Genomic DNA, 12,823 nt, shown 5'->3' with positions numbered 1-12,823 from the left:
TTAAAGCGAAGCAGCCCATAACTGGTGTAGACCGCGCACATCTGAGAGCCGCTTGGTACCAACGCTGCGTAGCTGAACACAGCTCTAGTGCTGGAACAAAACCTCAGCTGGCACCGATATATAATATTGGACCTCCACTGCCTTTGAGAGGTTACGGCTGCAAAAGTTTATATTCAGTTTTTAAATTGGTTTTAAGCCAGAACCAAATCAGATTTAAAGCCCAAACTGAGGAATATATAAATTTAATTATGTTTCATCTAACAGAAATAGCTTTCCCCTGCTGCGTTTGGGCAAAAATCTGGTTTTGGTTTTTTAAAAGAAAGCTAACTGCAGGAACAAGACAAGGTGTTTCAAGTAGTGAAGAAACCCAATGTGCTGACGCACAGCTTCACGTTGGTCACGACAAGGACACCGTCAGCTTGGACAGCCTCCTCTTCCTGAATGTTTTGAGTGTTTAGCTACACTTCTTTCATACAAAAAGAATACCCTCCCCAAACTAAAAATGAGAACATTAAACCATATGAAATCTTCACCGCACAAAACCATACTATATATTGTAATAACAAAATGCTTTATTTTGGGGGAATACAGGGAAAAGTGTGACGTCCGCATTATCAAAAAGGCATTCTTTCTTTGAAAAACGTAACACTCGTACAGAAAAGGTGACCTGTGGATAAGCCCTCTCTTTTAGCAGTGGGAATTCTTTTTTATTTTACAGCTGAAGTTGGGATTTGAATAATCTACAGCAACAGATTTAAACTTTGTTGATATTTTCTAGTAGCTTGGGGCACACCTGCCACTCGGCACTGCTCCGGTTTGACAGCCTACCAGGAGGCTGAGAACACAATGCTGAGATAGAGCTGTCACAATTCTCACCCAGGTCGCTTTGCAACAAACCACAAGACTTCACCATTACCACAAGAAGACAGTGAGAAAGCCACAAGGTAACTCATCTTCTCTTTTATCTCTGAAGACTTTTCATGCAAGCCCTACGCTCATGAAATTCGCGTACCGTTCATCTGATTACACCTCAGTACTTCACCACACATCCCCTTTGCTGTAAGCCGGAACTGTGTTGCAAAAGGCATACAACAGCTCAAAGGTGAAATACAATTATTGCCCTAATGAACCTGCTTTCTATACAGTGGGTTCCAAGTAAGTGGGGATATCTTTTAAAGACCACAAATTTATATCCATAAATTACTTCTGCCCTCTCTGAACTTTATGCTAGAACTGAAGTTGTTAAAGAAAGGGACTGGAAAGTTGCTAAAATTGTCAGGTTATAGCGTAAGCATTCATCTTTTAATCCAGCATGACAACTCTTTGCCACAAGTAGCATCCACGCTAAGTAGCAAAATACATCCGTCTTACTGTTTAAAGGGGGTTCATGTTGTCTGAAGCGGGAATGGCAAACTCTAAAAGAACTAACAGTTTTCTTTATTCAGGTTAGACATAACAAATATGTCAGATACAGCAGTTAGTCTAGAAAAATACATTTAAAAAAATCTTCAGCAGACCATGCTCCCTGTAACAAAATCTTTCAAAACCAATTTTACAAATTATTCTACATTAATGTAAAAAGAAAATCTTAAATTTAGCATCATGGATTCCATCAAACATCTATCTATCAAAACATGAGTTTCACTATTTGTTGATGTTAGAATTCATAATACATTTTTCTAATGTATCCTGTACATATTAAATAACCTAAAAGGCTCCTCTTGTAGTGCATTAACAATTTAGCAAGCACACTCAGTATTTCTCCAGTACCATTTGCATTACAGTTATTTGCCCGCAAATGTAATTAACATCTAAAAGTGCACACAGTTAGGTCCCCCCTCCCTCCCCATAACCTGTTTCCCTGCTGAAACCCAGACGTCCACTGGAAACATTATGCTACTGTGGCTAATCTACCCAGGATTAGAAATGTGTGACTAAAGTGTTCTTAAACTATACAGGAACTGAATTATATACAAGAATCAAAAGGACAGCCTGTATTTACATCAAGAAACTTCCACTACCACAGCATTATACCAAGTACTCAACACAGTGTTACAGTTGGTATTTACTTAGGATTTTAGCTTTAAATCAGTATAACACAAAACTTAGCTCTGGAAATACCCTGAAAAAAATAAACATGTTTATTAAATATGACGTCTGTTATGCCACAAGACAAATATCCATTGCTGGATATTTTTACAAGCTCAGTGTTTGAAATAGTGTGCTGTTCCATAAAGCAACTAAGAAATTGCAGAATGGTTGCTGGGGGAAAAAAGGAATGAAAGAAAGAAAGAAAGAAAGAAAGAAAGAAAGAAAGAAAGAAAGAAAGAAAGAAAGAGGGAGAAAAAAAAGAAAAAAAGAAAGAGGACAGCACATATCAAGTTGAGGAATTAGATTTGAATAACTAAACCAAACTGTTAGCACAAGTTTAAGACAGCCACTGCATGCAGAAAGCCCTTGGAAAAGTGTCATACAGATCTGAGTAGGTTGTAATACACAAGCTTAAGATGTAACTTCACGGATTTTTTCCATACCGGTTGGTAGGACTTTTCCCTAGCAAGTGGAAGAATTTTAAGATTAAATTCCAGATTATCCAGTTTAAGATTAATATCTTTACTCTCCAAGAAATCCAGTGTATGAACCTATATTACATTTTTCCAATGCTACTTTAAAAAAGGCAAACTATAAACTTCTCAATTCACTTTTTTACATTGAACTTCTCAAAGAAATCCAAAGTGTTGTCTTTAATTCGCATTAAAGTGGTCAAACATTTCTCCTGTTTCTCCCCTCCCCAAAAGTGCAAAAAACAAGTTGCTGCTTGGTCCACAAACATAATCCACCATGTACAGCGAGAGATTTTCCTTCTGATGGAGTACTGCTGCCAACCCATCACTTCCAGTTTCTATTCCAAGAAAAATGTCAGCGTCCAAAGATGGAATTCAATTCCAGTAGAATTAATTCTACAATCTGATTCTGGTATACTGTGTGGACTGCGATGTTACCAGTCTCTTTCTCTGGTTTTAATAATGTTGGACCAAAAACTATTGCTACGCTTTGATAGGTCATTCGGTTCTTTTCTCCATTTTCTACAACTCTGAAAGGGAAAAAAAATACACAAAAAAAGAGACTTATCAGTGTTAGAGTAAGAGGATGACAGGAAAAAGACAGTCCAAAGCAAATGGCTATTCACAGTATTTATTTAATGAATAGTCTTGTTATTAGGACATAGAGCTGCTGTGATTCCCCTCTCTATGGAAGAGTTTTGATTTGAAGCACTATTCCTGACCCTGTCACAATCCCTTAAATGTAAGGACCTGGCAATAAACATCCGAACTACGACACATACCGTCTAAAGTCTGTTTGGTGCTCTGCAAGCTTTTATAAATACAGACTGATACATTCTTTTCATCAAGTCCAATATAGGCAAGAAAAATGCAATGGCAACAGTCACTTTGTACTTTTAGTTGGATTATTTAGCTTTAAGGGAGGATCAGCAATACAAAGCCTTTCCTTCTGCTACGTACCTCTTCAGGTGTCTAAAGAGTACCTGCATGGTGTCCTGATTTGGTTTTGGCAACTGTTTGATTAAGTCTTTAACAGCATGGACACGCTGCCTTGGTTCTTGTTCTGCAAAAGAATGAGGTGTAGAAACAAAAATTCAGTATTTTTGTTTAAAACTTTAGCCCAAAATTTAACAGACTGGCAATAAAAGCGAACGTTTTTCAGTGCTAATATGAGATAAAATACTGCCACCTCCTGACCGGACCGTGCATTACTGACAGGCAGTTGCAGGTCAGCCTTACAGACCTTCATAACCGAAAACATTCTTTTTACTTTCAAATAATTACATGAATTGTACATAGTGAGCAGAACTTATCCAAAAAGCACACGCATGTTTTCCAGACTTACTAATTGCATTGACAAAGTCATTGAAGTGATTATAAGTGAACAGCGGCTCTGGCAATTCTCTGAAAAACATCTTTAGAGCTCCTGTGATGACATGTATATCTTCCCATTTACTGTCATTCAAGTCTAGTTTTTCATCTGAGAGAGAAAAAATGAATAATTAATGTTATAGTTTAACTATAAAAGTTGTTTTTTTTTTTGTTTTAAATAAACTCAATACTCTTCTGCAGTTATTGCTTTTAAAGCAGTGAATACTCGTACTCCACTTTAGCCCATTCTCTGCTGGGATATAGAGCTGCAGCAGTGTAAAAGGGCATACAGAAAAATCTCAGCCACTACAGAAAGAGATGTCCAAACTCTGCCTACTGCACTACAGGCAGCTCCCCTACACCAAGGGCATCTTCCAGAGAGGAACAGGAGCTGCTGAGATAACACAAAATCCACTGTTAGACCCTGTCGATGAGGAAATGAGAGGTGAGATTGCAGATGGGCTACTGTCCTCTTCCTAGTTGCACGCTGCCTACTGATTCCCACTGAATAGAACACAGAGAGAACCACATGAACCGGTTTTATACAGAGTATGGTGAAGAGGAGCTAAGCACCCCCACACTAAAAGCGAGTAGGAAATCTCGCTAAAAAGCGTTACCTTACAATTTTAAAGCTAGTGGAAGCTTAATATGCTTACTGTTTTTTCATAAGGTATCAAGTTATTTTGTTTGAAGTAATTCCCCTAACCCAAATTCTATTACTATCTTTCTTTATAATTATGTTCTAGCAATTCCTCTATGCTCCACATAAAACCAAGCCTCCAGGACGCTATGTTTTTCAAATTATGTATATTGCACACTAAATTCTGCAATTCTGAAGTAATTTTACTTTGGAGATGACAACAATTTCTCATGAAAGACTGCAGTTATACACTAAGAATTTTTTTTCCTGAGCTTTCTATGAACCTCAACAATCTGAAAATATACACAATTGTAATACAGTTGAAGGAAGCTTACCATGATTGACTGCAAATCTTAGCTTCTGTATCACTGCAAGATTGCCACTAACTCGGTATAAGCCATCAACATCTAATCCTAAAACAAAGGGATAAATCTATTTTAATACCTTACACACGTACGAATACTGCAATCATTAGGCTGCTTCTTTATATGTTTACTCAGCAAAATTAAAAACAAAAGAAACCCACCTTGTAACAAAGAACACTTGGTTCAACAAAAAAACAACAACAACAACAAAAAAGAAGTTAAACTAGCTTTTTTGACGGGCAGGGCATATCAGAGGAGCTTTGGTTTTGTTGACACAGGTTTGGTAGCATCAAGCTCAAAATAATCTCTAAAACTTCCTATGCAGTAGAACAGTAGCAATGAGGCAATAGCTCCAAGTTTCCCCAATGGGACCAGGTGTCCCGTCTAAGATGCTCTTGGTGGGTGGGCAGGGGGTATACAGGAGTCCAACATGCAAGAATCAAGTATTTTGTGAATGTTCAATTTTTTTAATGTACGGTTAAGAAAAATCAAATCAAGTCATGCATAGAGAGCATCTCAAAGTTGTCAAGTGACCAGGTTCGCATGGAGAAGGAACGATGTGCATGCACACTCATCACTACCCGACAGCCTACAAAACTAAAATGGGTAGCCCTTGCCTTTACAGCATTGCACACTCCACCAGAAAAGAAGAAAACTGTGTCTCTGTGGTTGCTACTGCAGTTACTCAGAAGTGATTAGGAGGTAAAGAATTTAATTGAAACGCCACTTGAATGCAGCATGTGAGTCAGTGCCACTGAGAAGGGTGAGTGTTGCCAGAATACCTGCAAGTCCCTGTAGCTCCTCAAGGAGTTGTCTGATGCAACACAGCACAGTTACCAGCACCATCTGACATATCCCTTTTCCCCATAATCCACTAGTCATTCCTTTACAGAAAGAACTGATTTGAAGTGTATTGGCAGTAGGAAGAAGAGTTGGAGAAGTGGGGAAAAAAAGCTGTTCATTTCTGTCAGCTTCCCCTCAGGTATTTAAAAAAGGAAAACTTCACCACTATCTTCACTGCAGTCCTGTCTTTAAAATAAAAAAGAAATAAAAAAAGAACAAAGCAAAACAACCCCTTTCTCACAAACTGCAGATCGCAAATGGAATAAAGCCTGCTGTTACAAGCAAGGTGGCAGTTTGTTGAACAGGAATAAGGCAATGGAAGCAGTTATTTTTCCCCTCCCACGCCATAAGATAGCAGCATTGAAAGAGGACTACAGGCTGCAACAAAGTCCTAAATCAAGTTCCCATAGAAGAGGCCTTAAAATTCACACATAGTATTCCCCTGTACCACTTACCCTGATTTTCAAGAGAACGTTCCCAGATTAACAGACTGGCATGTATTTGAATGATGATTATGGAGATTCCATAATCCCCTCTCAGTCATCTCTTCCAAGAGATAGGGCAACAACAACAGCAAGAAACAAGCAAGAAAACTAGCACAGGCTACAGCCAAGTCAGAAGGCACAACCAACATATTTCCAACAACCACGTGAAGATGTCCTTTACATCAGACAACCCAGAATGTCACATGTAGCTTTCACACACTTAATTTTCTTAGTTATTAGATAGGAGAGACCTATTTTCAATGAAAGCAAATAAAAATTGAGTCAATATGCGGACACCCATAATCTCTAGAATTGCATAAAACCTCACACAGTGGTCAGTGTAACTGGCTGAAGGGCATCAAACCGAAAAGAGTTGTCTTCTGGCAGTCAACACATATACACATACAGAGCAGAAGCATAACTTTTTCCCCAAAGTTTGTTTCAAGAAAGTTTTAATACAAATGATTGTTAGCATGCTTAAACCTTTCAAAAAAGGAATGGTTGCATTTTGACAGTCTCTCTCTTTTCATCTGAAAAAAACCTTGATGGGCTGAGCTCTCTTATTACTTCTTGCAATCGCTCTTTCCTTCGAGCCTTGCTGCCAGGAGGCTGCCCTGCCTTCTCCTCAGCTTGAAATACACTGAAGCAGATTAGTTTCTCAGATCTAAGATTTCATCCCCTCTCCCCATTTTGGATCCCACCGACCTCTCCCCCCCTACCCCCCCACCCCGGTGAAAACTCATTGCTTACTACAGATACAAGTTTCAGGGTGTTTTTTTCCCCAAATAACTTTACAGCATTTTAAGGATTAAAACGTTCAAAATTAGATAGTGTGGTGAGCAAGAGAGATTCGGAAACAAAAAACTTCAACCATACCATGTTCCTCAACATGCTCAATGCACAGCTTCACGAACTTTGGCACCGTGCTGTTTTCTCTTTGACACAAGCTGGTGAGATTGGAACCAAACACTTGATCTGGAACCAAGTAAAGAGACTGATTTACAGTGGAACAGGATTCAAGTGACAGAACTAGTTCAGGTTAAAACAAACCTCTACAAAGGGCAAAGACTACTGGATACAATTGTCGCAGTATTAGAGTGAAAACAGGAAAGTTTTGAAAAGAGCTCTCAGCAGCTCTCAGCAAGAAAAAGCTCCCCGTAAGAATGAATGTCGGCAGTTACACAAACGTGAGTCTCTGAGTAAGGAACTTTTGCTACTGAAATCATTTTAATCCATCAGGAGATACTTGAAAGAGTCTCATAGTCATTACTGTAATGAGAAATTTAAAGGAGTCAAATGGCCCTGTTACACTCCATTCCTGTTCTGAGTTCAAAATACATTTACTGTAATCTTTGTTAAAAATCTGAACTAACCAAAATGAAAGCTTTTGGCATTGCTTGGGGAAAACCCCTGTAAAATTTCATCTTTCATTGCTCCTATTGTTTAACCCAGCATTACATATTAATTTACTTTCATGTAGCATCTTTAACTTCCAACATTTTTCAGTGCTGACATGGACTTGTAAATGACAGACCTGTATATCATAGAGCTCTGAATGGAAACAAGTATGACTATGCATAGGCAACCTGGCTGCAAGGTTGGACTCTAAATACAGATACTTATGGGCAAAGGTTATTTTGAATCTTGTTTTCAGAACTACATAAGCCAGAGGGAGTGGTTTCTATCATAAACTGGAGCAAAGACGAAATTCAGCTTGGGCAGAGAACAGATTCTTGTAATGTCTTTGTGTATTTCAGCAACACGTTAATTCCTCTTGTTCAGGTTATGTTATCACCAAAATCCCTCAGACCCATTTCTACGGTTTTCATCAAAGATGCCTTCCCTGTTCAGATGCATGAGACTTGCATCTGACAGAGGATCTTGATAGGGTCTTGAGATAGAGAGGCAAAGCTCACACTCTTAAAGGGATGAAAGTTGGGTTTTTTTTAACCTGTTAAATAAGGTATGTAAGCGGCTGTCTTCACAGTATCTAGTAGATATTACGTCAGAGCTTATGCAAAAGAGAAACTGCTCTTGCATTTGCATCATCCACAGCATCTAGCCCACTTTTCACATTTAGTAATTTAAGCAGATTCATTAACAACACTTGCATCTGAATAGTGCTTTGGGAAACCCAAACAGCACACCAAACCAATCATGCAGTATGAAAACTGGCATATAAAGGTATTATTAGCTGTATGCGTACAAGGCTGTTGCCCCAAAACACCTCAGTCCCGCTGCTGCTACTCACGCAGCCAGGTGTATAAGCAGAATCAGTAGCAAGGGATTGAAAAAGCCCACACAGTAGAAAGCCAGGCTGGCATGCAGCTGTAGCAGGTAAAGCAAGGCAGATTAGGTAGCACAAGAAAATAGCGTGTAACAAATTGCTTTGCTACAATTGCCTCTGACTTCAATAATTTCCACATATACAGTAATTACTTTTTTCTTCCCATCTTAAAGTAACTTTTGTAATTTTGTTTTTCCATCTAACAAAACTTTAGCACAGTTACTTCTCTGCTTAGTGCATGCTGTTTCAAGTGGTTTGGTTTTGGTTTTTTTTCCCCTAGAACTTTTCATTATTTTTTCTGCTTACACTGGGTTTGCCAAGTTTTCCGTTTACTAAGCTTGTTCTGTAGCAGCCACCAAAGTACACTGGGCTTTTAAATAAAGACTTCTGTATTTTTCATTCATACAGTAAACATAAAACTGTACAGTGCGGATCCAACTTGAAAAATTTACACCATGCTTTTAAATAAAAACAAACTCTCCATTCCTTAATGTCTTTATTAAAAAATCCAACCATCAGCACGCATGTGTACAAATTAAACTTGGCTTAGCATTCACTGTTGCCAATGTCAGAAGTTACGTCACTGAGGCATGACATGAATACTAAGCTGTAAAGCAGAGCAAAACGTCCAAGTCTGGGAGTAATGCCTCCTTATCCCAAACAAAAATTTCATCATTTACAGTTAAATTATATTTGCAGATACACAAATATATCAAACGCCACATGCAACAGAAGCACACCTGCTAAAGTATGTAGTTAGGCAAATCACAGTAGGATTTGGTCTGTTACTTGCCTACCCATATGCTATTTGGACCCTAGTAGAGCACCACCTACAAGTCCTGCTAAAGCATGCAAACAAATGAAGTTTTACAGTGGGTATGAAGTCAATAATTTACACAAACACATTAACTTAAACCTGTGCGAATACTGTTCTCTCAAAGTTTCTACAAGTGTGACAAATGGAAGTATATATTAAATTATCAATTCTTTCAGCATTTTGAATCAACAGTATCTGTAAGACTCATAGTTTGTGAAACATTTTTAAAAATGCATACATTCAAAGAAGATTATCGAAAAAAGATGTTTAAGTTAAGATTCCTTTAGCCTCATCCTGGTTTGCCTAAATACATGTGCGATGGCACATGGTTGGTCTGGTTCCACTCAGACTAAAATACCCTTGTGAAACAGATGCACGCACGCATTCAGCTCTGTACCCGAAGGGCTTCTTTTTCCCTTGTATGCACAATTGATTAATAGCTGTCTGAAGTTTCCAGCTCAGAACAGCAGACCAAATGGATTCTCTAGCTAAGAAGCATTCCAAGTCCAAACAGGCTCTTGAGCCCTCCAATTTCACTGCAGTTTGGCCAGTAATGAGCTGAAGGAAAGGACATCCTCCACGAAGTTTAGTGGCTAATAGCACTGCTCAGACAAATAACAATCAATCACCAGTTCCACTATACATCCATGACTTTTCTTAAACCAGCTATACACATGTGTTTTACTCTAAAACTGGACCATTTTAACCCCATTTTACACATGAACTACTAAATTCAGCTTTGCAAATTATTTCCTTTGTTAAAAAGGTTCATTTACCCTTAATGTAGCCTTTTTCACGGACAGCTTGCAACGTAGGGCGCCGCGTAAGAAACTTCTTGAGCTTCGTTTTGGTCTTTTTCTGATCTGTGGAATCTATATTGCTAGGTGCTTTCACTGCTGAAAAGAGAAATGTATTTAGCATGAATACGTGAAGAACCAACACTGCATTTATCTGCTAAGGAACCTACATTTAAAAAAAAAATTAAGCTCAAAAGCACATAAAAACCCTCTTCAAATTTGCAACACATCCACATTCTTTTCCTTAACTTTCTTGAACTCCTCGTAAATAACATCCATTTTTCAAACCACCAAGATACAGCCCTGTCACAAAAAAAAACTTGTAAAATCAAATGCTGCCTGTTAAACCAACTAAACGGTAGCTTACATATGGAACTGAGGTGGAATTTTAAATATATATTTCAAAACTGGTAGTACTTTTCATTAAGTTAACTATTTTGAAATAAATAAATACTTTCTTGCAAATTACATATAAGGCCTGGATGTAAAAGACAGAAAATAGTCTGCCTAATTAATATATTTCTGTGCATAGGAAGAAATTTCTGTGGCTAAAAGAAATTCAGTTCTAGAATTCTGAAGGTGTAATTAAAAATGTTTGGATTCCCTAAATGAGCCAGTATAACATCATTAGCAAATTAGCGAAATCGCAGTTTAAGTTAATAGTGCAAATATTTACAGATGCTGTACCACAGGAAAAAAAAAAAAAAAAAAAACAAGAAAAACAATTCTAATCAATTTTGAACATGTAAAAGCTGATTACTTCTGTGCATATAACAACACCTTGAAAATAATCAATTTCACCACCACCTATTTTCTCTTATTTCTCATGTGCCATACAGCAAGCGCTAAAGACATTTGGTACCTTTTTTTAAAATTTTTTTTAACATTTATTTTCTTACTTTTTTTTAAGTAAGATTAATAAAACACAGAAGAAAATCTACTATCTGGCACTGACCAAGATGTAGAACAAACTATACCAAAGCCTTTTTCCAAACTTGAGTAGTTTCATTTCTAGCTGTCCTTTTGAATTCTTCCCTGTTTACACGTAATACTGAAGATGCAAAAAATAAAAAATTGGCATTGCTAAAATCAATTCATGGAATATTTCAACTTACAACGAAGTTTCTTAGAGTCTTTATTCTCTTTCTCTTTTTCTTTGTCTTGTTTTTCCACCCCAGGGGAATCTGGTACATCATCTTCTAATGCTTCATCAGACTCTACTACCTATTAGATTTGAGAAGATATACAGTGATCAGTTTGCCAGTTCATAGAATATAGCATTAACACACACATTTCCATAGACAATTCTATAATATAGATTTCTTGCCCTATAATGATATTCAGTTGGTTCTTTCCGGAACTCTACATGGTAAAAATATCTCCAGACATGATACATTCTCACTGGCAGATTGAATAACTTTGAGAAACACTATTTGATCATAAGACCCAATAAAGAAGTTTTGCTGGATGCTAAAAAAAGTACAACCAGCCTTTCATGATAACACTTCATTACATCAACCAATAAACAATAGAAGTGTGACGGGTTTTTTCAAACCCAGTAGACAAACATGAGTTATTTCATGGTCTGCTACAGAAGCAGTCTAAAAAACATTTCTAGAGCATTTACCCTATTTCTGATCTCTGTAATTAAAATTTTCTTAATAGAAAATAATACTGCCAGTTGGAAAATTTCACCACTGTCAAAACATACACTGAATTCACTCTGAAAAAAGTAAGTATACCAGTTCCTAGAGTTCTTGCCCTGTGTTATTGGTCTCTCAGCATATTCTCACAGTCAAGTGAAAATACAGCTCATGTTGCAGTGCGGAGGCAGATGCCAGAGTCTGTTAAACTGCCCACCTGTAGCCTCGTACCTATGCTACACACATGTATGTACACACATATCAGAAAACAGAAAAAGAAAATTCCTCTGGTCTCAGTGCAACATAATCCCTTCCAAAACCACGTATTTCCTACTTCACTTATACTAAAGTGAACTTTACTTCTATGCAGCTACAAAAATCTGACTGTACAGTGTCTTTTCTTACAAGGGACACTTTAAAAATAAGGCAAGGTTGCGCACTGCAGAGCACTGAAAGAGCACAAGTATGACTTTATTGACTAAGTTGCACTTTAACTTGAAGGGTAGATGTTAGCTTTAAACCCCCTCATTCCTGTCAAAAAGGCTTTGGACAGCCTTTTTACACAAAGATCAATATACTCAACTACCCAATTAACGTCCCCGTTAAGGATCCCTCTGCCACTGAGACCATTTGGACAGCGCTCTCTTCAAGAGGCCTCAAAGTTTTTCAGGACTGATAAATTTTAAAACCATTAACTGCTTCAGAAGAAAAAACACCTGGAATCTAGTCTGCACTATAGAACAAGTCTAATCTAATAACTTGGAAATTTCGGTATGTAAAAAAGAGCAGCCACATCCCCTGCAGGTAGCTATTTCTCTTGTACAGCATATTACCACAACAGCAGCCTGAAGGAGCAAAGAGACCAGAATCTAGTCTGTACCCTCTTTCGACAAAGATCTCATCGCACTAGAACTAGCACCTCTGTCCTGGGAAAGAGTAACAGCCACTATACGATAAAGTTCCCAAAATTAAAAGTTTGCTTCAGATCTTCAGTGCTCCAAATTATCAGGT

General features: G+C 37.8%; 1 protein-coding gene across 2 annotated transcripts in view; it reads right to left on the bottom strand.

Annotated features, from left to right (window-relative positions):
* Positions 1 to 571: 571 nt before the first annotated feature.
* Positions 572 to 12,823, bottom strand: part of ARHGAP12 (Rho GTPase activating protein 12) — an 82,863-nt gene continuing 70,611 nt past the window's right edge. For both annotated transcript variants that reach the window (XM_082498927.1, XM_082498928.1), the window contains 7 exons: positions 11,285 to 11,393; positions 10,149 to 10,268; positions 7,145 to 7,243; positions 4,911 to 4,988; positions 3,910 to 4,044; positions 3,525 to 3,627; positions 572 to 3,094 (listed from right to left, as the gene is read on the bottom strand). In XM_082498927.1, coding sequence (XP_082355053.1) covers positions 2,920 to 3,094; positions 3,525 to 3,627; positions 3,910 to 4,044; positions 4,911 to 4,988; positions 7,145 to 7,243; positions 10,149 to 10,268; positions 11,285 to 11,393 — 819 coding nt within the window. In that variant the 3' untranslated portion in view covers positions 572 to 2,919. The remainder of the gene's footprint in view (positions 3,095 to 3,524; positions 3,628 to 3,909; positions 4,045 to 4,910; positions 4,989 to 7,144; positions 7,244 to 10,148; positions 10,269 to 11,284; positions 11,394 to 12,823) is intronic.

This window comes from Vanellus vanellus (assembly GCF_965231255.1).
Source record: "Vanellus vanellus genome assembly, chromosome: 2".
NCBI lineage: Eukaryota > Metazoa > Chordata > Aves > Charadriiformes > Charadriidae > Vanellus > Vanellus vanellus.
This window is presented reverse-complemented; position numbering and strand designations above follow the sequence as displayed.